General features: G+C 46.5%; 1 protein-coding gene across 5 annotated transcripts in view; it reads right to left on the bottom strand.

The window, feature by feature from the left end:
• Positions 1-26,900, bottom strand: part of AGAP1 (ArfGAP with GTPase domain, ankyrin repeat and PH domain 1) — a 566,346-nt gene that overhangs the window by 63,636 nt on the left and 475,810 nt on the right. For 3 of the 5 annotated variants that reach the window (XM_081243348.1, XM_081243351.1, XM_081243350.1), the window contains 3 exons: positions 8,725-8,879; positions 5,671-5,761; positions 1,779-2,001 (listed from right to left, as the gene is read on the bottom strand). In XM_081243348.1, the coding sequence (XP_081099474.1) occupies positions 1,779-2,001; positions 5,671-5,761; positions 8,725-8,879 (469 nt within the window). Of the gene's footprint in view, positions 1-1,778; positions 2,002-5,670; positions 5,762-8,724; positions 8,880-23,346; positions 23,422-26,900 lie in introns of all 5 variants that reach the window. The other 2 variants (XM_081243347.1, XM_081243349.1) reach the window with 1 other exon arrangement.

Below are 26,900 nucleotides of genomic sequence, written 5' to 3'. Positions count from 1 at the left end.
GTAAAGATACGATGTGTATAACACTACACAGAAGAGGAAGTTACATACTCAACAGCTTAATTCAAATGTACGAGTTAGAAGGATAAAATACCCTTACATACACCATCTTCACTTATGAAGACGAAATTATTATATAATATTTCCCAGTTAAAAAATTCACCTACGTCTTTGTTTGTAATCATTCTAAATAGTTTCTAATTGTGATAGATGGGAAAAGAACCAAACTTTTCTAATTCATGTATTAACAATAGTATACATGGTCCTTTTACACACAAACGGTAAAATGTATAAAGTTAATTTTTTCCCAACTTATTTTAATGTTTTCTGCATTCGCACGTTAAACTCAATCCGATTTCCAATCATTTTTCTTTTTCAGATCTAAATACCCCCAAGGAAACTATATGTATGAAAAAACAGACATTAAAACATGAATTAATCTTTTAAGAATGATCCTAGTGGGCAACCCTGCGGATTTCTATATTAGGGTTAAACCAAAATTAAAACACTGTAGGAGTGTATCTTTTTTTCACTCTGTAAGACAGCTGCCCGCATGTATATTACACAGCATAACTTATATACATATAAGTTTTATATATATATAACATATATATATATATATATATATATATATATATATATAACATATATATATATAAGAGCTCACAGCGCCAACCTGCTCGATTTTAAACAGGTGTACTTTGTGCACATTTCTTGCACCCCCGCCCCCATCCCCTCCCCACAGAGCACCTAATAGGAAGGGCAGGGTTAATGACACCAGCTTCATTCTCTCAAGTGAACCGAAGGGGGCACCACAAATCAGTTTTTAGTGTTGATGAAATGAAGCCCACCGAGTTTCCATGGTATTGGCGGTAGAAACCAACTTCTTACCCGTCGCATGTGGCCCGACCACAGACGGACACCTGGGTTTCCTTGTTGTCTGAGCCCCAGCAAAACAGACCCGTGCTGATGCTGGGAGACCTCTCCTCCCCCTTCACCTCTGCACACACCTGAGAAGCGAAGGCTGAGCCCATCCCGTGCCCCTGCTTCAGAGGCTGGGATGCCCCCCAGCTCCCCGCACAGCCGTGGAGACAGGACGGTCCATCCTGCCTCTGTGAAAGAGGCTTTCTCAAAAAACGTGCCATTTTACCACCTCTTAGGTACACTAAATATGCATGTGTACTAAAAAATGGCTTAGAATTGCTGTAAATGAAACATGAGAAACGGAATGGACTCAAAATAAATGCGTTGTTTACACTGGGTAACAATTAACGTTAATGAGAAGCCACCATAAGTTACGCCACACTTGGCTGATTAAATGTGTTAGAAACACATTTTCAGAAAATAAAATATATTTGGTTATTATCAACTCACGTAGTGGGGGTCGGGGGGAGAGGGGAACCAATGGAATAGATGCTTATCAAAGACATAAGAATAACAGAATTAAAGAATCCAAAATTCATAATTACTGTTAACAGCCTAGCTTATGCCTATTAGAAGTGTATTAATTAAAGTGATATATTCATAAGGTTAGAAGCTTAATACATTTCTAAGAGAGGGAGAGGAATTCCCAAAGTGTAAAAACAAGCGTAAAAAATTAAGGAGTTTGAATTATCCGTGTCTGCGGAAGAGCAATTTTTAATACCGATGTTTCTGTCCGGGGTGATCAGCTTCCCACTGGTTGCTGGGGCAGTTCCAGTGGTGGCTGTCATTAAGGTCATTTCTGATTGTTGAACTGCCTGCGGAATGCCCCGTAACCACACGCCTTCCCACGTCCCTACCTCGTGGAGTCCAGCGAGGGCTTCGTCCGCCCCTGGGTGCTCTCTTCCCAGATGCTGTTGGCCAGCTCATTCCCAATGGACGACATCACCTTGATAAGCTCAATGGGCCAGTCATCAAGGTCCAGAGATCGGACTCGAGAAAGGTGGGTGCCAAGATTCCGGTGGATCCCTGAGCACTCAATGCACATGAGGGCTCCCAAGTTCAAACTGGCCCAGTTGGGATCTGTGGGAAGAGGAAAAGGGCGCCATAGGCAATCAGACCGTCATTACTCACCCCAACTGTCCTTAGGTCTCAGGAACAAAATGGCTAATCAGACTTCCCATGCAACAGTCCCTCCTTAGAATCACATGGCTTGAAAATGCTCCCTGGCCGGTACTTGGAACTGTCTTAGGCATCTCAAAAGATGTGACATGTTGGCGGCAACTTTCAAACAACTGGCTTTAACCATAGCCTTGGAAACAACTGAAAGCATTGGTTTGGATAGAAAGATGCACTTTTGGATACTTCCACAGTGGCACTCCCCTTGAGCAGGCAGACATACATGGAAACAAAATCAGGCATGACTTGGCGCCTACTGTGGATGGCAGCTGATAGTGGAAAAGAGAAGGCGTGCTGAGGGACAGCTGGGTCATTCCCAAAGCTACCAGGTCCCACGTGACCACCTCTGCAACCACGGGCACATCGAAGTTTTTAGTGGCATGATGCGCACATTTGCAAATTTCAAAGATGAAAGAAAGGCACACTACAATGAAAAAGTGTGACTTTCAGTGATCTTATTTAAGGGCAACCACCAAAGCAACTCCCGTTTCTCCATCCTTCACTGCTGGCAAGATGGCGGACATGGTCCTTTGGTTAGGTTACTACCCAGGATGATGGACCCTGATTCTCCGAATAAATGGTAATGGGCTTTGGGCTGTGACGCTGCACCAAGGGCACTGAATGAGTCCAGAGAACAGCACTGGGACCCCTGAGTGGGATCACTCCCTGTGTGAAACTGGCTGACATAGTCAGAAGACTGAGGATTCGGACCCAGGGCTGGCTTCATGCTAGAATCACCAGCTGATTTGCAAAGACGGGGCTGACCTTGACAGTCAATGGCTTTTACCACCGACAGAAGCAAATAAGGCTTACATCATCCAAGAATAATCAATATTTACCCCAGGTACACTTGAAGAGTCAACAAAAAACTAGGTAGCTGACATCATATTTATTTGGAATCACTCTGGAAATGGCCAATGACCAGGAGTGGCCTTATGCTCATTCAGCAGAAATCAGCCAGTCATTTACTTAATATCTAATACAAAGGCAGGAAGATGGTGATAGAGACCATGATGGGGAGCACACAGGAAGAGGGGGTCTGTGACCTCAGAGGCCATCTGGTTGGGAAGAGGAAACAGATGCCCCAAATAATAATAACACATAAAAAACAAAACACCTTTGCCAATGTGTCATCTCTCGTGTCCTTGACCTCAGCCCCTCGACCTTTCCCTTGTCCTCTGAGAAAATACAGCAGGGCAGCCAAAGGCTTAGTTTGAATCCTGCTACACAACTGGCTCTTATGATGACCTGGGATATATAACTTGACCCTTCAGACTCTTCATGTCACCCTATAAGTGGGACACACTGTAGCAACAACTATTACAGTCACAAGAATGGAAAGAGACAGTGTATGGTGGGACTGGGCACAGACCTGACAGATACTGTGTTTAAGGAATGGGAGTTGAAGACCTCTTTTCTCTCCAGATTTGTTACACTTTGTCCCTGGATTCCTACTCAGGTGGCCTCACTCTAAACAAACTGGCCCCAGAGCCTCCCCCAACCTCCCTCTTCCACCTGCCCTCCCCACCTGGGCACTCGCCCGCGCAACCCGGCTCTCAGAATGTTCTCTCGACCTCCAATTGGCCACGCACCACGAAGCTCAGGAGCCACGGAATCTTCCCATTAAAACAATCTTGCAGATGATGGTGGAAACCATTGCAGACGTTTCTCCTAATGGAGGTTCCGATATGTCTCCGATTTTGTGCTTTTAAAGATCTTACTTTAAAGGTTCCTGATAAAAACACACTTCAAACAACGACTTCTCTCTTATAACTTCGTGTCATGACACATATTGAAAGTAACATTTAAAAATTCAAACAAAAGAAGATGCTTTAAAGAAGTCCCTCAAGAGCTTCCCTGGTGGTGTAATGGTTAAGAATCCACCTGCCAATGCACGGGACACAGGTTCCACCCCTGGTCTGGGAAGATCCCACATGCTGTGGAGCAACTAAGCCTGTGAGCCACAACTACTGAGCCTGTGCTCTAAAGCCTGAGAGCCACAACTACTGAGCCTGCACTCTGGAGCCCAAGAGCCACAACTACCGAAGCCCATGCGCCTAGAGCCCGTGCTCCGCAACAAGAGAAGCCAACGCAATGAGAAGCCCGTGCACTGCAACGAAGAGCAGCCCCCGCTCGCCGCAACCAGAGAAAGCCCGTGCGCAATGAAGACCCAACACAACCAACAATAAATAAATATAAAAAAAACTAAAAAAAAGTCCCTCAAGATACCTGAAGAGGAGACCCCTTCTTTCACCTGAAGGCCGCAGACATGGCCTTGCTGTCTTGCCCTTACCTGACCTGCCAACCAGTGGTCTCTCCCAGGTGGTTCTCCCCTTTTATCTGTGACAATCCTGAGTTCTTCCTGTTAGGCCACACAAATCCTACCCTGCCAGCTTCCTACCTGAGCAGCAGCTGCTCTTTTCCTGAACAAACCAGACCCATTCAGCTGTGCGTCCTGCTGCTTCCCTGACTCACAATGACTCCCTCCCCACCTGCTCCAATCCTGCCCATTTCCTGCACAAGGCCTGCTCTGAGTTGCTGTGTGCCCCTAACGGCCTTTCTCCATGGTTCCGGGCTTTGTGGCCACTGGGTCCAGGCTTCGCCCACTGGGCTCCAGGTTCGGGATGCCAGGGCCACCTTACACCCTAGCCTGGTGCTGGCATCTTTTATTTTGTTTCAACTGCACTCTCACAACAGCAAAAATATATGATTGGAAAAACTTTACAGAATGGGCCCAGCACTGTGCCAGGGCTGGAAGGTGAAGAATGGGAAGTCAGTCCTTAACTTCAAGGATATGAACTACAAAAGGACTTTCTCAAAGGGAACGTGGCATTATTCCCTGGATAACGGAAAGCATGGAGGAAAACTGGGTTGCTCCAAGGCACAAAGCATAATTATGAAGTGTGTCAGTTCAATCAAATGCTTTTAGTGTGTAGTGAATTCAAGATAAAATAAAAAGATACCATTTGATAGAGAAATCTAGAACATATGATTTTGAAATAAACAAAAAAACCCCCCAGAAATCTCTGGGCAGGATTTAACCAACTGTACTCTATTTTTATGGAAAAAGCAAACAAACATATGATCGTTGATTAAGCCAAAGGCTGATTCCTGGATGTGGCACAGAATCTGGGCAGGTGGCCTAATCCCTGGCATCTGTGGTGTGACTGTGGCTCATGGGGATGCCTGAGGCATAAGCAAGACTTGTGATGAACCAGAATGGAAAAGAATACGAAGAAGAATATATACGGGTCTAGCTGAATCACTTTTCTGTATGGCAGAAATTAACACAACATTGTAAATCAACTACAGTTCAATAAAATTAAAAAAAATCAAACAAACGAAAAAGAATTACAGTGCCATCAGAGAGGCATTTGTGTGAAGGGCACTGTGTTAAAGTCCAAACAAAAATATTTCAATTCCTTAAAAGCCATTAAATCATGTTATAAACCTTACATGCCAGATGACAGATGTGGGTTTGCTGCAGTGCATGCTGTGTCAGACCACCCCATCTCCCTCTGCCGCGGGCCAAGCCCCCCCGCCACCCCCCCCACCGTCCTGGCTCACACTTACTTTGGGTCTCGCAGTCCACACAGTGGGAGTTCCCTCGGATGTTCCGTATTGACTGCAAGGCCATGGCCTCACTCTGGCTGGTCAGTCGGGACTGGGCATACAGGGAGACATACAAATGCAAGAAATGAGAACTCCGAGAAAAAGGTATATACCTGCTAATAAAGCCCGGGAAACACCAAACAGATGGTGAGCGAACATAACACGAGGGCAATTTCAACAAGGGACTTCTCTTTAGATGTCTTTAGGATGGAGCCTAGCGGATGGAGAACGGATCGGCACCACCTGTTAAGACGCGTCAGATGAGAGACTCATGCCCTAAGACACATCTCGTGATTCCTCGTCAGGAGACCACACGTGTGTGTGGCTGGGGCTGTTTATGCTTCAACGTACACTTACTTGTCTTCTCTAAGCAAGTGAGAACAACACAAAGAAGGGAAAAGAGGAACATAAAAATGATAAACTATCGTGGTTAAGTTTTATTAACATTGTGATATCTATTCTTCTAGCCTTTTTTAAAAAAGCACATGTATACAGATAGATGTGCTTTAAAAAAAAAAAGCCAGCATGGTGTACATTGCTTTGGAATCTGCCTTTTTAGCCTAATGACATAGTGTCACCTCTCAATGCCATCACATAGTCCCTGGCATTATTTTATTTAATTTTATTTATTTCTGTTGTGATAGATATTCAGAAGTTTTGTTTTTCTATATGTTTAAATTTGATTTTGGAAGGTAGCTATTACCTATGTTACTGATTTTCAGTCTTTCAGCACCAAGACTCCTTAGGAAAAGGGTCAGAGCAACTCTGGCATCATTTTAAATGGCTGCATAATATTCCACTTATGATGACTTAGTTACAAAGTTTTCTTTGATGGACATTTAGACTGTTTCCAATTTTTGTCTGCTATCAACAGTGCTGTGAATATGCTTATTGCTAACTCTTTGCACAAATTCGTGATTATTGACTAAGGATGAATTCTTCAAAACAGGAGCACCAGGTAAAAGGATGTACATGGTTTTAAGGCTTATGATGCATACATTTAATATAATGGCTAAAGCCAAATAAATCCCAGAGGGCACTTAGAATAAGCTTGATTTTTGAGTAAAAATTATTCACAAATGGAACCATCTTATGTCAAATTGTTTGCTGTGAAACAATTGCTTACTACTTAATCACAAACTATAATTTATTAATTGCTACTGTCTGATTAGCATAATGCATCATTGGGGTTTTATTCCCTTTGGTTAGATGCCCAAATATTCAAAGTGTGTTTAACAATTTCTATTGGCATCTGGAGTGTGTGTGTGCACATACAGAGATGTGTCTGTCTGCCTCTGTCTACCTCTATAATCTCTAGGGCATATGTACGTATATGTATGTCTACTATTGCTCCCAATTCTGAATTATCCACGGGCAGCTAGAACACCTTACAGCCCATTCTCAACTGAGGCTGTATTTTCCCCTCCAGCTATTCCTTGTGGATATTATTTCCATGCTGTACACCGTCACACCTGTTCACCAAGTGCCCAAAGTGCTCAGTGAGTCCTTCTCTCACGGAGAACTCTGGCCTTTGATAGCACACATCTATCGAGAGAAAAGGGGCAGCATTTTAAGGCTGGTGTTTGCATCAGGCTAAGGTGACGCTGTCTGTTTTCACAGAGTAGAGAGCTGGGAGGCATCTGGCAAGGGCGTGAAACAGAAAAGGCCAGTGCCGTCCCCCACCTTCCTGAATCCGATGACCCGGCATACATTCAGGGTCTGACTTGGATATTGTGATTTTACGCAAAATTTGGAGATGCGTTTGTCTGTTCAGCCATACATGCCCTCCCAATGCCTGTTCTGAAACCGAGTTCCTGAGCTTTGTGGGTGAAAGGTGTCCTCAGTCCCCATCGACAGGAGATGCGGAAGCATCCTGAGTTTGCTTCAGAAGCCACATCTGCAAGCTGTGACTCAGTAAAGCCAAGGTGCTCAGAAATGAAAGGCCCTGATTCTCCCCACTGTGAGTATAAAACATCTTTAAAAAAGAGAGGCAAATTACATTATAATAATAATGACTGTGGTCTGGTTTACCCTGGTTAAAGAGGGTAATAAAATAAGACACTCCATCTTTTTGAAAGACAGACTCCCTTCTTAATGACAAAGCTGAACATAAATCATTGGCAGAAATTTCTTTAAATGGTTACAAATGAAATTGCAGGTTGGAAGGCAATGTCCTTTCTCCTGGATTCTAGTTGTTCACAGTTTGAAAAATCAAAATGCTCTCCAAGACTTTAAAGTGTTCCAGAGAAGGGGTTAAAAATATCCAAGCATTAAAATAATGATTTTTGAAGGAATCCCTGATGGGAAAAGGGAAATGAGAAAAATGACCTTTGTATAAGGAATATCATTGGGCAGTAATTCAGAAAATGCAGGTTAAAGTCTGCTTTTCCTGGCTAAACAAATGCAGAAGAATTAACTCTAATTGAATAAACCCCATACCAGGCTTTATCAACAGAATTTAGAAAATGGACATTTTATCTTCCCTAAGTTCTTTGCATGCTCATATACGTGCATGCACTTTTCATCGAAGCCTGTACTAAGGGTCAGTTTTCTAACTTGACGTGGATTTGAATTTGAGACATTTATGAGAACGGAACAGTGCCTCCTCTTAAGTCTGCACGTCTTTTCCTGAGTGTATTCAGCCTAAAGCAAAAATCAATGCGGACAAAGAAGCCACAAGGGTCCAAGAGTCTATGATCTCCAATAAAAGGTCAATACTTTACATTTGGGATGAGTAGATAGAGCAAAGATTTAAAATGGGATATTCTGCCATCCGAACCTGGTTAAGCTAGGCTACTAATCTATGATACAGGACACATATCGACACAGTGGTTTTTTTTTTTTATCTTTGCAATTATTTTGCTTTTTGCTCAGAAACATTTAAGAGTCTTGCCAATTGCACGTCTCCCCCGATGCTCTCCCCTCCCCCACCCAGTTCCGTTTCAGGATCAGCCGCTCTTGATTTTGGTGGTGGGGCCTTGTTGGGGGGGCGCGGTAGGCTGCTCCGGGTCTTACCTTATTCTTGCTGCTCTCGCACGACTGTAAGCTGGCGAGGATCTGGCTCTCGATGGCCTGGACCCACGCGTCTCGCTCCTCGTAGGTGGTGGCTTCAAAGTGCCACGTCTGGCCAGTGAGGGACACAATGATAAACTCAAAGTTTTCTTCTTGTTCTGAAACACAGAGTGGTGGGGATGAAGAGTTTAGCTTTCATGAGATCACGGCCCCTCTGCCAGCCCTCGGTCATGAAAGTGCCTTTGGGTTCAATCGCGCCTGCATGGGGCCGAGGCACACACAGGACCGGCCGCCCCGCAGCGGAGATCTGAATCTGCAGACCTCCAAACACTCCAGATTTGGTTCCTAAAGCCAGCATGGCTTAGCTAGGTTTCAATCAATGCTCAGGGGATGAGGAAAAATGAAAATCAGCGTGTGATGTCAGTGTCCCTGTGCTGGGCACAGATGAAGCAACTTAGGGACATAATATTGTAACTCGTGGCCGGCTGCTGAAATTGACAGTGGGATGAAAATCAAGGGAATGCTGCTCATCTCAGGGTACAATTTAATTTCTTTATAAGCACCTGTGTGCCAATCCACAGATATACCGCGACAGAGAGGGAGGCCTGAGGACGTCTGTCCTTTTAGGGCAGAAGACCAGCTACAGCGGGGAAGGTTTTCGTCTGGAGGAGCGAGTGAAATTCCAGGCGATTTGAAGGGGCCACCGTGTACCAGGAAGAGGGGTCCTTACGTTCAAGTCCTGCTCCGCCACTTGGCATGTTGGAGTCTGGACAAGTTCTCAACCCGTGCTGGGTTCATTTCCTCACCCTTCAAATGGGAGGGGGAAAGCTGCGTTCTTCACTGTGTTTTCCACTGGCTAAATGATGAGCACTAGCTCAGGCCCACGCTGGGCGTGGGCCACGGAACACCCTCCGTGAGCGCTGGTGTTTGTCCTCTGTTCTGATCTACCCTCCTGCCTCTGCCACAGAATGAAAGGCAGAGGAGGGGCCACGTGCAGACAGCATAACCAGCCACAGGTAACCATGAAGACGTCTGGAGCTGACTTCTAGGCACCACCACGTCTCACGTGATGGGTAGTTTCCCATCACTTGTTGCTGAGCCGGCTGCATCGTGAGCCCCTGGCGGGCAACTGTTACTAATAATGCGAATAACCTACTGCCCACCCAGCTGACCTCTGCGTTCGTCAATTACTTGTCACCCACACTCGGCTTGCTCGCATCTGCACAAACCTCCACCTTGCACACTCTTGGGTCCTCCAGCCTGTGTCCCCAGCACTTCTCGTGGCCCCTGACCTCTGGCCCCTGACCTCTGCAAGGCTCCGTGCTGCCGGGTGGGCCCCGCCCCTTCTCAAGGCCCTGCCTTACTGGGAGCCCTTGGCCTCCGAGACAAGGATGCTCCCTCAGTCTCCGAAGCAACTGCAATCAACTCCAGATGCCCCCTCCTCCTCCCCTTTCGTCTCAGAAGAGGAGCAGCTCCCACTACTGTGGCTGAGAGCCCCTCCCACCTGACCCCACTGATCTGGGCAGGTGGGGACAGGATGCCTGTGTCTTTGTCAAGCACACCCAGGTCTGGGGAGCTGCTCCAACACCGACTGCCACAGACACAGGGCCATGCCACCTTCATGAAATCTTTATGTACCCTGACAACAACAGTATATCATGTTCGAGGTGACACGAGCATCGCTGCTGTTTTAGAATTCAACCTGCTGGCGGGCTGGGCCTCAATCTGTGGAACCTGTTCTCAACAGCACGTGAAGGAAGGTCAGGGACTCTCCTATCAGCGTGCCCAGCCTCACGGGGGGTAACGTTTCTCCAACAAGAGGGTCCACGGCCCCCATCAGCTTCTCAAAGCTCTGTGACTCTCCCTGCAGCTGTTAAAAGCTCCTGGGACGGGGGTGCATCGTGGGGCTGTGGAAAAGCAGGCGTGCAGCGCAGGCCCACCCCCCAAAAGGGGCCAAGCAGGGCGTCACGTGGAGCGGACCCGGGACAGCTCAGGGAAGGGGCTGAACGAGACGGTCCCAGTCCCCGAATGGGGAGAGGAGAAGGGCAGCTGAGATGCAACCGACACACGGAGACAGGAAATCTCTCTTTCAAGGACCAGAGTGGAATAAAGATATTTTCATATAAAAACCTGAAAGAATCAAGAGCCCTTCCCTAAAGGAACTGGTAAAAGACACACTTCAGAAGATTCTACAAAGGTTTGAACCAGATGGGTTAGGGAGCAAATGGATAAATATGTAAATACACCTAAATAAAAATTATATCAAATACTACCTTTCTTATCACGTCTAATCTGGGGAAGGTGCAAAATACTAGAGAAATGAAAGTGGACATGGGGACCCAGGAGTTAAAATGCCCTAGGACTTTGCATTGTTCCATAGGGGAGTTAAGAGCTAACTTTAGACTTTGGTAAACTAGGTACACAGGAGAAAATACCAGGGTTAACCTCTAAGAGAAAAGAAGTGGAATGTACAACTCCCTGACAAAGAAGAAGGAAAATTTAATTAAAAATGTGATTAAAATCTTTTATCAAACTAGGAATAGAAGGGAATCCTCTTTCCACGGACAAAGAGTACGTATCCGAACCCATAGAACCATTCTTCTTAAGGATGAAATGTTAGAAGCAATCGTTTCACACCAGTTCAAGGGCTCTCAAGGCCAAAATGTTCGTGGTACCAGCCCTTGTTCAGCCCCGCTGGCCGGCGCAGTGAAACAAAACAGGGACATGACAGATCCGGAGGTTGGAAAGATAAAAGACACCAAACGGTCATTCACAGATTACAAGATTGCTTACATAGGAAACCCCAAGGAATCTACAAATGTCGAGAAATAATAGTAGCGGTTGGTAAATGGGCAAGATTTAAGACCAATACAATAAAACGTTAATTGCATTTCTGTAATGAGGATCTAACAGAAATCACGTTTAAAATATAAATTCAGGGCTTCCCTGGTGGCGCAGTGGTTGAGAGTCCGCCTGCCGATGCAGGGGACACGGGTTCGTGCCCCGGTCCAGGAAGATCCCACATGCCACGGAGCAGCTGGGCCCGTGAGCCATGACCGTTGGGCCTGCGCGTCTGGAGCCTGTGCTCCTCAACGGGAGAGGCCACAACAGTGAGAGGCCCACATACCGCAAAACAAAACAAAACAAAACAAAACATATATATATATATATATATATAAATTCATTTCTCTCCATCTGTGAGGTAGGGAAAGAGAGATGCAAAGAAATGTGAGTAAGCCAAATAATTCCTTAAAAGTAACAACACAGAGGATAACTCGGAACCTGTAGTCTCTGGTAACAGGTGGTAAAGAGAAGACTCCACACTGCGTTCGACATGATGGATTAACCCAAGCATGTGAGTGGCCAGAGAGGTTTCATGCTTGTCTCTGGAAGATGAAACCCTGGCTGATCCACTAACAATAATGAAACACCAGTAAGGCTCAAAAGATCAAAAAGATGCAGGACATCCTGTGCCCCCAGCCTGGTGGAGAGCAGCTCATGAGTAAAGGTTGGGATTGGAAAGGTGAGCCCCGTGAACACAACTGGATGACCCTGGAAAGCACAGCCATGTTTCACATCCTAATTAAGAACCAACTGTGCAAGCACTCCATACTTGCTTCATCTGAGACAGTTTCCTTTTGAGAGGGGGAGGCCAGTGGGGTGACTGTCAATCTGGAAAGGCACACAATTATACGAATAATGAAGAGGGGAATCAGAACCTACAGTCCCAATACTTCGGTGACCAAGTCAGCTGCATCAATAAGCGGTGATGGCCGTGACCGTCTGTGTACGAGTTGTCTGCTTCTAAGGGCTTTGAAGCGTGCACATGTACTCAGGTACGTGTCAGGACTTGTGGTCAAGGCTCTTCTCGCTATAGTAGCTCACTATGCAGTGAAACACTGACTGAGTGTTCTTTTGCGAAATATTTATTGTTTTAACCGGAGGGCTTGGCCTAACCCTGGAGAGGCAGGAGATGCTCCTCTCCAGTCCTGTCCACGCAGGGTCCGGCAACAGCTCCCAAATAGAAAGGCCTCTGATGGTGCCTTTGTTTCTGGGCTGGCCTCTCCCAGGTGCGCCACACTGAGGGGCTCCTTGCTGAACTGTGGATGCGAACCTCAGGGCTACCTGGAGGACAGGCGCCCAGCTCACCATGGAGCAGGCAGGGAGGAGGAGGGGATGGAACCGCCCCCTAACACCTTTTCAGTACAGAGGCAGCCCCACAGGGGTGCTACTCCAAGCCTTCGTTTGGATTTCAGGCCCCGGTGAAGATGTCTTTATATGAAGCCGGTTAGCTAGGATTTCCCATTTCCTGAGTAAGGGATTAAAAGCTGGGCATGGAGTTTAGTTGTAATCACTCTATACCACCAGCATCAATGGAATCCTGATGTTGATGCTTAAGTTTTCGTGTGATTCCCAGGGTACTGTCTGTATGTGGCTTTTTTTTTTTTTTTCTTTTTGAGGGAGGGTAATGTGTTAACACTTACAGATACAGTTAGAGTTTCAGAACGAAATTATACCTGCCTTATGACTTTCCTCTGCCTCCTAAGATCAAAAAAAAAAAAAAAAGGATTATAGAGAAGTTGCATTTTTAATCATGTTACATATGACTTCCATGAAGGACTACTTGTTTCTTTGTAATGAATCTACTGCACGGAATAATACAAATAAAAAAGAATACTACCGGGCTCCAAGTTCGTGTCAGAAAAAATGCTAAGGACTTCATAGGCATCATCTCATTTAGTTTGATCATTTTCCTCTCTTAAGGTGGCCAGCAGTGCTTTCTTTGTTTCTCAAAAATAAAACAGTAAAAAAAAAAGTTCTCCTAGGGTGTCCAGCAGGAGATGGATGGGTCTCCCCACTTCCCAGTGACTTTTTCTGTTCTTTCCCCTCACTCCTGATGTCAGAAGAGCAAGCTGGCAGGGTCTTTTAAAGGTAATTTCCCCAGAAATCCCTAACCAGCTTGTTACTAATGTCATATTTCTTTTTAACTGGTCACGTCTGGAGAATGCTAGGGGACATGATGCCATGCATGTGGCAGTCTAAGCTGGGGACATTCCAGCTTCCAGCTTCCTGCGTATCTGGCTCTGTGGCCAGTGACTGGTCTGCACGGGAAGGAAGAACGGACCCAGCTACACCAGGACAATCAGAGCATGGGAGGCTCTTGGCCACTGATCTGTCCTAGTGGGGGGCACATCATCCAAATGTCCTCCTCCAGGTTTTCTTATCTGAGCTGGGGTCGCAGAGCGCCCTCCCTCTTATCTTGGACTGAACAAGACACAGCTCACAAGTTATCCACGGGAAGGAAAACCTCTGCTATCTAGGCCACTATCTGTGGACAGGTGAGAACACTGCTGACCAGCAGAGAGAAGCAGGGATGGGATGGACCCGATACCTGCCAGGTTCCTGGGTCCCTGCAGCCAGCCCAGCTGCCTGTCCTACAGTTGGATTGGATAAATGAATCCATTCTCCCTCCTTTTTTTTAACCTAAATCCCTTTACATTTCTATCACTTCCAAATCCAGTTCTAACTAATCCAGTGGAGAAAAGATCTATCCCTGATGGGAGCCTCCAAGCTGCTGCCTGGTCATCTTCTTGAATCAACACCTGGCAAATCTCTAGATTTAATCCTGGCTTATATTTCTGTATCATGGCACTGACTGTGAACACTCATTAAGTAAATAGTACATCTGGGGACCTAAATATTACCCCTTCTTCTGTGTGGACACAACATTCACAAGCTCCTCCTCATGTTCAAACAAGAATTTCTATCAGATGATACAGCCCTATTCAAACCACCAGTGGACCAGAAGGATCCCATCACATTCTGAAGTGACACTGTGATGCTATTTTAGTATCAGCAACTAGATGAAAAAGTGATAAAAATAATAATTGGCAGTGGGGGGCCAATCAGTCAGAAAGACAGACGGAGCATTACTCTCCAATGTTACCCTCACTTGAAATGTGAAGAATGAGAGCTCAGAAGGTGAGGACGAACAGTGGCTACGTTTCAAGTGGTTTCGGTTCACTGACACAAACCGACTCTTTGTGACAATTACAGCAGCTTATATTTAATTCATTCTGTAAAAAGAGAATTCAGGCTGTAGAAATTCCTGATGACATCTACGGTACAGGACGTTTCTTAGTTTTAGATACACAGGTGATCATCAAAATTCAATCCCCCAGATTCCCCCCATCATAAAAAATCAAAGCCCGCCACACCCAGAGCCCGAAAAGAAAGAACCGTGTTGTTTCCCAGTGTGACATTCCAGGGCTTAAGGGTTTAATAAAGTTCTGTGACTGGGCTCATAGGGATTTAAACAGTTTTCCGTGTTTAACGGTTGGCTGTGGAAAGGTCCACTATAATAGTATTTTAGCACCATGAACCTGTCGAAATCAACCTGCCCAATTATTCCAAACGACATTAATAACACCGGATATTACACTAATTGCGTCCAGTTTCTATGCAGACGAGGCCCCGTGGGGCTAATTTCGCCTCCTTAGGGGCAAGCAACTCAGCCATCAGACTGATTTCACAAGGAATCCCTCCTCATTACACAAGTCCGAGCTGTCAAACTTTTTTTTTTTTTAAAGGTTAATGGGCCAATCAGTCATCAATTATTTTTGTGGAATCCTAGCAGGCAAAGGGTTAAAGGGCTAAACACAGCTGCAACTGATTTACATTGGGAGGTTGTTTTCAACAGGAGACATCTGATAAGGATGTCTTTTGGGGGACCGGGTGGAAGGGGAGAAAGACGGACAGATGCGTACCTCTGTCTTGAGGGGCAGGAGGTTTGGGACCAGAACCATTCGCCCTGTACCTCTGCAAAGGCCGAAGATCCGGACCCTTGTGCCCATGTGATGCACAACGGCTCAAAAATGCCTGCGAGATGCAGGGGTACTGTGTATGGTGATGCTGAAATTTGTTTCTCTTCTGAATTTACAAGAACCCAAAGTGTCTGCAGAGGTCACTCGTCCCACTTTCTTCGTTGGCGGGACGAGGAATCTGGGTCCGCGTTCCTGGGCTCCCCTGCAAACCTGGAACCCAGACCCTGATGCCTGTTTCTGTCCATGAGGCTAAGTGTCCTTCCCGACACATTTAGTGACAAACACATGATGAAAACCTGTTATTTAAATGGTGTGGACATGACAGTGTCCAGCAGGGAGGGGCCACATGCCCACTGGCAGAGGTGGCCAAAGGGTCCACCAAGCCCAGAGGCTTCTAGATGGTCATCATTTAAAAATGATCTGACCATCAAATAGCCAAGGCTCGCAGGGAAATCGCTGTCCTCTCCACCTGTGACTTCTGTTGTCACAGAATTGGGACTTTTGGTTCAGGGTACAGCACAGCACCCTGATGATGATTAACAGCAACTCAAACCACTGGTCAAGGGGCTTTTCCTCACTAACGAGTATTTGCAATGGGTTTCTCCCTGTTTCCGCCTGAATCTCCCCATTCTCTTTTCTTCGTGTCCTTGGGGTCTTGGGCTCCCATTTTTGGGGTCCTCACTCTCGCTTTTGGGGCCCTTCCCACTCTGCTATCTACTACCTGGGGCTGAGCTGCCCATTTCACCCGGCTGGTCTCAGCTCTGTGGTCCATGGAGGCGCCAGCATGGACTGGGATGACAAAGGCACGTTGTCCCTCCCTTGCTTTCGCCAGGGAAGACCTTCATCACTGACCCCCCCAAAGAGCCTGAGCAAGCCTCAGAATCCTTCCTAGCCCAGTCCTCCAGGTAGCCACTACCAATTCATCTAAGTTGGAAACCGAGATGGAATGTATTTGCTATTTTGCCCCCTCCCCAGCTCCCCCACTATCTACACCCTTCGAGATTACGCCAGCCTTGGTCAAACACAGCCCCAGGCTTTTATGCTAATTCTGAAGAGTCCTACAACTTGTAAAATACTTCAATATTTCTGCTTTCAAAGCATATATTAAATAAGCATGTGGTTTAGATATTTTGCCCAATTATGATGAAAACGACACACGTTTAAGATTTCAGCCCCAAACCCACCACAATATTGAAAGTCAGTTTTTATTCATTTTCGATTTTTCCTCCCATTTTTGTAAGAGAAGATAAATGTGAAGGATTTGCTCCAGGACCGTGCAGAACCAAGATCTATGGCAAAAAAATAATAAGTTAAAAAAATGCCCTCTTCCACTGGAGTTGTTCATTTTTAACAAAAAGAAAAAGAAATCATTATTTTTTGGTCTTTATAAACACACACAGGTCATGGTTCTTGGGTAAATATTTTTGCAAGCTCTCAACTTGGTAAATATCTTTGTTTAGCCCAGAGTCCAACGGAGGTGTTGTACTGGGGGTTAATTTAGGACAAGAGTAGAATTAATTTTGTGAAGAAGCAAGACCCCAGAGGGAGGTCACGAGTTAGGACTGTTTACTGCTAAATGTTAACACAGGAAGATCCTCATGAAAAACAAAGGAAGTTTTGATTTTCCAAACACATTAGAGAGAGGTGGGAGGGCAGCTGGAGAACCAGGCAACACGAAAGCTGCTGCTTCCAGGACCATAGGGGGCCACGTGTTCCCTTAAATTAAGGAGAGTGTCTAAAATAAAACTCCTGAAAAAAATAAATGATTGGATCCCAAACTGAAAACCTCTCAGGAGGCAGAAGACGGATGTGTTAACGTGTTTTCTGGCACCCGCTCAGGCCCAGGCACCCCGGGAAAGCTCAAAGCCCAAGCTTTCGGTTCAGAAAGAGAAAAACTGGAGGCCCCTGTTGTAATTTACCTGGTTGCTCTATATGCTTACCATTTGTTACTCATTCTAACTTACATTCATCACTTTTCACAGGTCCCCTGCTTTCCTAATCACAGGGACATGGGGCCCAGGGCCCTTCCTCTGCTCAGAGACTGGGGTGGGAATGGGGAGACTTGGACTGGCAGGCTCCAGAACCTTCCACGCTGCCTCCACCTCTTCTCTCTCGGTTGCGGCTCAGCACGTGGATGATTGTCAATCTCATCATTCTTTTAAAAGTTGAGGGCTGGAAATATCAGCAATCTTGGATCTCTCCCCAGAAAGTCACTCCTGGAGCTAGTGCTCAAAGGGTTTCTTTCCTAAATCTGAATTTATCTGCATGAGATCTTAACCTGTGCCATTCATGGTTGACGAGTGCTGGCTTTGGCCGATCTTGCCCTGCCTGCATGGACACATTCCACAGGCCTAAAACCTGTGTGCTCCATGCACTGTGTTCTTGGAGATGGTTTTCCATGACGTAAGCACTTTTGACAGTTTCACAGCAACCACTGCGGTCACCCTTGCCGTGTGCCCAGCTCCCTGGTAAGGGCTTCGTCCGCTTCTCTCTCAATTTCTTCTTCAACTGTCATTCGAGGTAGGTTTTACGGTCTCTGTTTTGGAGAAAGAAAACTAAGCAGGGGAGGAGAGACCCAGCAACCCCAGTAATTCACACAGCTCGGCAGTGGCAGAGCTGGGATCGGATACAGGCACACTGGACTCAAAAACCCAATTTCTACATCTGACGGTTCTCTGGAGGATGAGAGCAAATGCAACTGGAAAGGGTAGTGAAAAATGTCTGGGAAAAAAGAAGTTTGATTTTTAAATCCCGTCTTGCATTTTCAGGGGCAACGTTTCCTGCCGAAATCTCTGCTCCTCAGTACATAAATGACACTCAAGCATCTGAATCTTCTTTGCCATAGAGACTCTCTGGCACTCCTGACACCAGGAGCAGTGGTAGTGGCGACTGTGGGCACCGTGTTACCTGCCTCTGGAAAGATGACCTCACTGACTGTCCCCAGTTTACAGATGGAGAGACTGAGGTAGAGAGCGGGCACAGGAATGACCTCAAGGTTAGAGCTAAGAAGCGGGGACGTGAGAACCAGACCAGTACCATCTGCTCAAGTCTGGGCTTGAAACCACTGTGCACACCACTGCTCACAAACCCAAGGTTGCACAGCTTCTGATCAGGAACCAGGGTTTGACTGCAAGTATGTGAATGACTTAGGGTGAAGAAGAGCCCAGCCCGAGCGTGGAAGGCGGCCTCAGACGGTGGCCCCGCACAGGCTTGCAGGCACATGGGGCTTGGGGAAAGCTGCTGGGGTCTGGGGTGGGCACTGCCTTCGGACACTGCAGAGTCCTTCAGACGGACAGCGTGACTCGTCACACCAGCTCAGGCCTTCTTCCTCCACTGCAGTGACAGCCCTCTGCTGGGCGTCATGGTCCCAACGGGGATGTGTGCTCCACGCTCATTGCCAAGCCCTCATCCGGGCTTCAGCGGCAGCTCTGACCCGGACACCGAGCCCACATGCCACGGTCTCCACGTGCCAGTGTGCCTTCCCGGGGCTCCCGACTGCCCCCTCTGTGCCTTGGTTTCTCCTTTTGTAAAAGATCAAGGACACGACCTCTCTTAGGGGTTAAGTGGGGATCCACACGACAGGATGCCAGAAGTCTGAGTACTCAGCCCTGCAGCCCGTCATGACTCCGAGAGCCCTGAATCCAATGTAGTCTCGCACTCCACTAAACCCGCAGGGCACCCAGGGCCTCGCTGGAACTCCCCCCTCACTCTGCATCAGGATCTCTGCCTGACCCCCCTGGGCTGGCTGTCAGCCCGTCCCCTCTATCTGCCTGGGGCCCAGCACTGGGTACCCACACTGTGGCAGGAACCCAAGACTTGGGCAGGCTTGCCACCGCCTCAGGGGGGATGGTGTGAGCGTCACCTGTAATTTAACTGGACTGGAATGAGGTGGACGCCTCCGATCTGTGACTGTGGACACCGGGGGGTGGAGAGAGCATCACGGAGCTAGGCCGGCCATGGGAAAGGCCTGCTCTCATTTGCTCATACAGAAGGGATGGTCTTGGCCATCTGGTGGAGGAAGGGGGTGCCAGCCCTGACCTGGGCCCGAGGGACGAACCATGCCCACCACGTGAGTTCTCCAAAAGGAGACTCGGGTTTCTCCATGGTGCGGCCGATTTGGCAACACTGTGTCCGGCACCTCTGAGTTCATCCATCTGGGCCACCATGCTGTGGCAGGGGACCCCAAACAGGCTTCACAGGCCTGTCTCTGGGGCAAGTTCCAGATCCAGGGACATGGACTCTATGAGCAGGGCTGAGTCGGGCCTCTGGGCCATACTGAACCCGGCTGGTACTTGGGTGACGCAGCCTGTTGGATGCATACAACGTGGGTGGGCCTGACACCCCAGGAAATGCCCCTCGTTCCCCAATACATCTCTTCTTTACCCATTTACGCTTCATCACATGCCTTCTTCTGCAGGAGCCAAGGAGAGCTGGAACACCCCGAAGAGTCCACTGTTGGCCCACCTCACAGTGGGTGATGGTCCACCTTGCCTCCAGCAGTGCAGGAAAGGAGAGGCCTGAGGACACGGCACTGAGTCTGTGGGATCCTTCCTGGGTGCCGCTGCTCACAGACCACCGGCCAGCCGCCCTGCCACGCGTCCTTCTACACGACATCCACCTTCTGCTCGGGTCTGAGAAAAATGTTTCCAACGGAGTCGAACATTCCCAAGTCCAGCCTCATCCACCCGATTTGATATACATTTTCCTCGTGGCTTAGGAGGCAGCTATGAATTGGAGAATCACAGCATAAATAAACTTTCCATGCAGTCTGCAGGCTTCCGAGATGGAAAAGTTAAAGCTGCATTCTTGTGGAAGGGACTTAAATTTCACCAACCCTGGGAAAGAGCTGAATTGTTACAAAGTAACAAAGATTTTAAAATTAGGGCAGTACAATACATACAGATGAGGTTTCCAGCTTGGTTTCAGAGAAAATTAGCCCTAATGGACAAAAAAAAAGGGGAAGAGAAACATATTTTTGTTTGTTTTCTAATCCTGTCTATGTGCTTCCCTAATTAGTTCGGTTTAATTTGTTTTTATCACTCCTGACGTCCATCTTTGACCATTTCCATGAGCCCCCAGGAGTGGGTCCTGGAGCTGAGAGATCTGGGCATATGTCCTGCCTCCAGAAGATGCCAGCTACTCGTCCTGCAGAATATCGCTTGACTTGTCGAAACTCCAACTTCTCATCTGTAACGAAGTACCTACCTGGCAGTGAAGATTCAGTGAGATAATGTAGCGCAGGGGCCAGAACGCTGAACATAAGAATAAAAGGGCTTTGGAGCAAGACCGTCAGGTCCATTTCTTGGTCCTACCTGTCTTTCACTAGCCTGAATCCTCGGGTGAGTCCCGTAACGTCTGGGCTGTTCTCTCTAGATCTGGACTGAGGGGCGTGGACACGCTTCTCGGACAGGGCCTGGCGCACAGCGGGCACCCTCCCCTCTCCTCCTCAAGTTCTAACTTCCTCTATAAGAAGCTTTGGTGTCAACAATATTTTGTGGGTACCTCTGAACAGATTACTCAAGTGGACCAGTTTAAAAACTAGTCCATTTGGGGATGGGTATATTTAGTGGAACACTCAAGGTCTCAGGTTACGATAAAAGTTAGAATGTTCGGGATATGAATTTTCATAAAGGATGATTTTACAGACAGAGAAGATGTGATGACATCATATAGCAAAAGACCGGAAATCAGAAAGGCATTCTGATAATTTATTTTATATAATTATATGAATTCAGTACTATTATACTGAAAGCTGTATGAAATGAGACTGGATGCAAACAGACAATAATCTTGAAAGAAACCTAAAGTAAATGAAGAATGGTCACGTCGCTTAATTGAAGATTCATAAATGTAATCGAATGCCGAAGAGAAATGAAAGAAAATGTGAAGGAGACTAGTCATTATTTACTCCAATATCCTCAGGACTGCCTTGCGTACCTATTGGCCATTGACTAGGGACCCTGAGTGGGTAGTGTTATCCGTATTTACAGATTTCAGAGGGCAGAGAGCATCATGGTCCCTCCCCACCCAGAAGTGCTGGGCAGGGCAGTGTTGCAGGTTACCTGGTGGGTCAAGGCTGAGAAGTTCCCACTTCTGCAAACTGTCACACCTGTCGTGAGACACCTCCCTGCCAGCGTCTCCAGGAAGACTCCCATCAGCAAGTCTCAGGGGGGCTGTCTGCCTGCCTCCTCCTGCCCCCCCAGCTTTGTATATAACCACAGGTAAAACCAGACCTCACAAATATTTTTTAAAGGCCGAAAGTCAATAAACACATTTGTTGTGATAAATGCACACACATACAAAAGAAAAACATATCTGATAAGGACACAGGGAAGAGAAATGATTATGCACTAAGTTGAAACACTAACATTAAAAAATAGTGAATGAGAATATTTAACACCCTTTAAAAGACAACAAGACATAATACTGCATGTGACTGTTTCTAAAATTCTGTTCTTTTTCTGTCTCATTTTGTCTCTCTTGAACGAATGCTTTGAAAGAAGATACCAGGGGGTCAAGTTCCATTGGTACCTTAACAGACGACAGTTTCCTCTTGAGGAATGAAAAAAACAAATTATGATTAAAAACAGGTCTTTAACAAGCCATCGTGAAAATGTAGTTTTGTTTTCCGGATTCATTTTTTTTTTCCTTCTGGCTGAGAGCAGGGCTTTCAGTGGCAAGACAGGAGTAATTGTGAAAGGAGGGAAAAAAGGATGGTGATATAAATCAGCAAAGGTTAATGACTGGGATGTGAAGGGGGGACTTGTTTACAGAAATAGTGTGCAATTTAAAATTTACAAGAGATTTACTGCCACTGCTTGGCAATTGCTAAAACCAACAGCCCAGAAAACAGTGACATTAAGAAAAATATTACAGTTATAATCATCCCCAAATAAGTCAATTAGTGTTAGGGCACGAGCTTGCGATTACTTGACCCATTTGGCTTGCACTTAAGTGAAAAAAAATGTCCCCCTATTATGCCGAGATCACTGGATTGTGACCTATTTTGCATCACACGTATTGTACGCCAGCCTCCCTTACAAGGGCTTGGGCTGATGGGGGGTGGTTTTCCTTTGCTTGGCATCAAAATAATTCTGACCCTTGACATTTGTAATCATAAAAAAAAAGGGCAATTTATAATTGTGTTGTTTCAAATGAAGGCAGGGGGGGAAAAATTCAATCTGCTATTATACAAAAGCAATGACGGCTGTCTTCGGTGAAAAAAGCAACGCAAGTCAATTTGTGAACTTTGGCACCAGACGACCTTTAGAAACACAACAATATACTGAATTTACAAGCAATAGCAGGCCATGCAAATGACCCGGGCCTGGCTGCCTCTGTATTAGAGCTGCAGAGAGCATTATGGAGAATGTTTCCACAAAACAAATTAAGACTGTTACTTAAATGTCACGGCACACTCTTGTATTTGGCTACAGATCATTACACCTGATACTAACACTTTTAAAAACTGTAATAACTTGGGAAATATTACATTGAGTGCCCACATGTATAAAGGAAAAGAAAAAAGAGGAGAAAATAGGTTTGTGAAGTAATTTAAACATCACTACTCTACGACTGCAAGGGAAAGGTCAAAATTTAAGTAAGCTGAAAGGAACATGAATGGCAAAATAAAACACACAAACAAAAAGATGGAAAGACCACGGAATGACTGTGCAAACACAATCAGGGTGCATGCGGCTTTGGGCGAATCGCATTTCCAGTTCTGCGCTGGAGAGGCAGGGAGGCAGGAAGGCTGGGAGGACCCGGCGTGGAGGGGGTAGGGGCCGAGGGGCGGCGTTACCTTCGGTGTTGGTGCTGCTGTTGTGGATATTTCGCAGGCTACCAACACGGTTTAGTTTCCATGCTTTGCGTTTGGCTGCATCCCGAGAGCAGATAGGGGAGAGGGGGAACAAGAGAGAAAACAAAAAGGAAAAGAAACAGATGAAAAGGGGAGAAAAGAAATGTCCAAGTAGCACGTGACGTCACCTCCGGCCTCCCGGCCGGGCCTCACCACCCCAAAGCGCAGAGAAACTCAGGAAGGGCAGAGGAAGGCCAAAAAAGCATCCTTAGCTTTGCTCAGAACCAACAAACGCCCAGGCGAGGAAGCCCATGCACCCCTTTCGCCCTGCTGGGTTCCACACGTGGCTACTCAAGACAGTGCAAAGCTGGTCTTTTCCCTGGGGCCTGGTAGCATCCTTTGAAGGAGCTACGAGGCCGGTCGCCATAAGCCCTCTGATTTGGCAAAACACTGGGAGCCTGTCAAGTCAAAAGGGACTCTAGTGATTAGCCGTTCCTGTGTATGCTACAGACGGTAGGTGTGCAACGCCCAGAGCTGTTAAAAAATGAAGCATTTTCTCCCCAGACGTATTTTGATCTGGACAGGAACCTACACTAGCAAAAGTCGACTACCATCTTGCTGTGGTTGAAGGGTGGTCCATTCTCCTTCCTATGGGGAGGAGGCTGGAGGCTCGGAATGGAGGAACCCAAAGAGCACGTGCCTCCTTAAGCTCTCAGCTCACTGGAGACAGCGTCCGAGAGAAAAAGACAAATACCAAGTTACCCACAGAGCAGCCCTGGGTTCAGAAGTGAAGTGCGGGACAAGTTTAACACGGGCATGACACGCCCACGGCTGACACGGCGTGCTGTGACTAACAGGGGTGAGATGCCCCCTTCCCACCTCCACAGACCCTCTTCTTCACAGACACATCCTCACCACCTCCACCCTCCCAACCCCCGACTCAGGAATGCAGACACCTGTGGCCAAGAGGCTGCCTCCTGCCAGCCCTTCAGAGGAGACACATTGTAAAAAGCAGAGTTAAACAGGGTTTTGAGGAGCAAGTCTTCAGGCTAATGTGGCTAAAGATCCAGCCACAGATCCAAGGGCTGGACGGACGGCGTGGTCGGTGACGGCCACAGTCACCCACGCTCCCGAAGGGGCATGATTGGAGCATCTGTCTCTTCTGACTTCCACAGCCGGGAAGAGAAATTCGTCAAACCTTGTGCGCGGCTTTCGTTGGATAACCACTTGTTTAATGCAGGTAAGAAGCGCTCACCTGGCAAGGCAGGTGTGTGCATTTCCGCAGGTGTGTCTGAAGCTCACCGCAGAAAGCTAGGCTGACCCACTCGGTCACAGGCTGACCAAAAAACGAGGCATGCGCTGGCCAGTGGCCAGCTCTCTCACCCCGAAGCATTCCTGGCTTAGGACAGATTGGCTATTCTTGCCTTTGGTAGCATTAAGGCCAAAAGACTCAATCTCAACTAGTACGGTGGAGGCTCTGGGGGGTGCCAAGGTCTGGAGGCCACAGAATGACTGGGGTGAGGACCAGGGCTTCACAAGGGGTTCTGCTGCTGGAGTGAATCTCAAGCACTTTGGTGCACACTGGATCGCTTTGGGGTGACAATATAAGATATACGCGAGAAATAGGAACACTGAAGGGAACCAACGCAATTCCGAAACGGTACTGTGTAATCAGTACCGTTATTTTATGTTAATAAGGGTACAAACCAGCTGCGAGTTACCCGTCACCTGATTCGAAATGAGAAAAAGTGAAGCTATAACTAAACAATTAACAATGACCTTGTGGCTTGAAACCCCAAATAATTTAATAAAAAATGTCTTGGGAATTTGGGGTTAGCAGATGCAAACTATTATATATAGCATAGATAAACAACGGGTCCTACTGTATAGCACAGGGAACTATATTCAGTAACCTGTGATAAACCATAATGGAAAAGAATATGAAAAAGAATGTATATATATGTGTAACTGAATCACTTTGCTGTACAGCAGAAATTAACGCAACATTGTTAAGTCAACTATATTTCAATAGAATAAATTAAAAAAAAAAAAGAAATGTCATCTCTAACCTAGTAAGGTTGGTGACTGAGACCCTTCTACAGTATACGCGTCTAAATTTAGTTTTCCATCAGTGGAGAAGTTTCCCTTATCTCTATCTACATCCTTAAGGTATCTTATCTGTAAGGCATCATCCCAGCTAACACCACACATGGCAACGGGGGGGGTTTCAGGTACACCCACTATTACAAATGTCATTCAAGACAAAGGAAACCGGTCACAGTTTTCGAGTGTTTACTTTGGAAATGTTCAGTGGATATTTACCGGGTTCCTCGTATAACTGAGACATTCACAGAATTAAGCGTGTGCTTAATTATTTCAATAGCCCGAGCTCTGGCGTCTTGGCCCATGTTTCACAAGTTCCAGAAAGTCGTAGCCACAGAGGCTGCACTCCTCAGTGGAAAAACTTACCTCTTTCTAAAGCATTTACATATAAATAGGCAGAATCTGGGCTGGGCACCTCTGTGCAAGGGAGGGGAGCTCTGGTGCAGAAAACCTCTTTCCTGCCTGCTTTCCGCCTTGCATTTTTCATACCCCAGTCTCCCATTACCATATGGATATATAAGCAGGAAGTGAACTTGCAGCCTGCTTTTCTATTAACCTATTGATGAAATAATCAATTTTAATGTGTAAAATGTCATGCCTTTTTCTTCCTCTTAAACAAATGGACTTTTTCTGGCTGATACCAAGGTCCTGAGACGTGCATTTGTCTCCTGGGGCATTGATTGCTCTAAGTCCACTTGTTTAGAAGCTTCTCAATGGGAAAATACAATCATATTATCATCAATAAAATCTCTGGTTATGTGCAATGCTGCTGCCTGGATTCACCGCTAAAGGAAATGAAGACACCGCACCAAACGGACGGACCCAGGAATTATCCAACCTGCTGCCGCGGGCTGGATGCCTAGCTCCACTGACCAGCACACACCATGGCCATCATGCTAGCAGCACCCCGTGACCGCAGGCCTTTGGAATAGACGGTGATTCCTTTTTTTAAAAATAAACTTTATTGTTTAGAGAAGTTTTAGGTTCACAGCAAAATTGGATGAAAAATACTGAGTTGCCATGTACCTGCTATCCAGTCCCTACTCACCCCACACACAACCTCTCCCAATATCAACATCCCACACCAGAGTGGTACATTTCTTAGAATAAATGAACCTACACTGACGCATCATTATTTCCCAAAGTCCATAGTTTACATGAGGGTTTGCTGTTGGTGTTACTCTTTCTGTGGATTTGAACAAATGTATAGTGACATGTATCCACCATTATAGTATCATACAGAAGAGTTTCACTGCCCTAAAAATCTTCTGTGGTCTGGCAACCACTGATGTTTTCATTAGTTTTGCCTCTTCCAGAATGTCATATGGTTGGAATCATACAGTATGCAGCCTTTTCAGATTGGTTTTCTTCGCTTAGTCATAGGCATTTAACTTTCCTCCGTGTCTTTTTAATGGCTTGATAGCTCATTTCTTTTAGGCGCTGTATAACACTGC

This window comes from Mesoplodon bidens (assembly GCF_964165515.1).
Source record: "Mesoplodon bidens genome assembly, chromosome: 8".
Lineage (NCBI taxonomy): Eukaryota > Metazoa > Chordata > Mammalia > Artiodactyla > Ziphiidae > Mesoplodon > Mesoplodon bidens.
The sequence above is the reverse complement of the archived record's forward strand: the minus strand, read 5'-3'. Positions and strand labels throughout refer to the sequence as shown.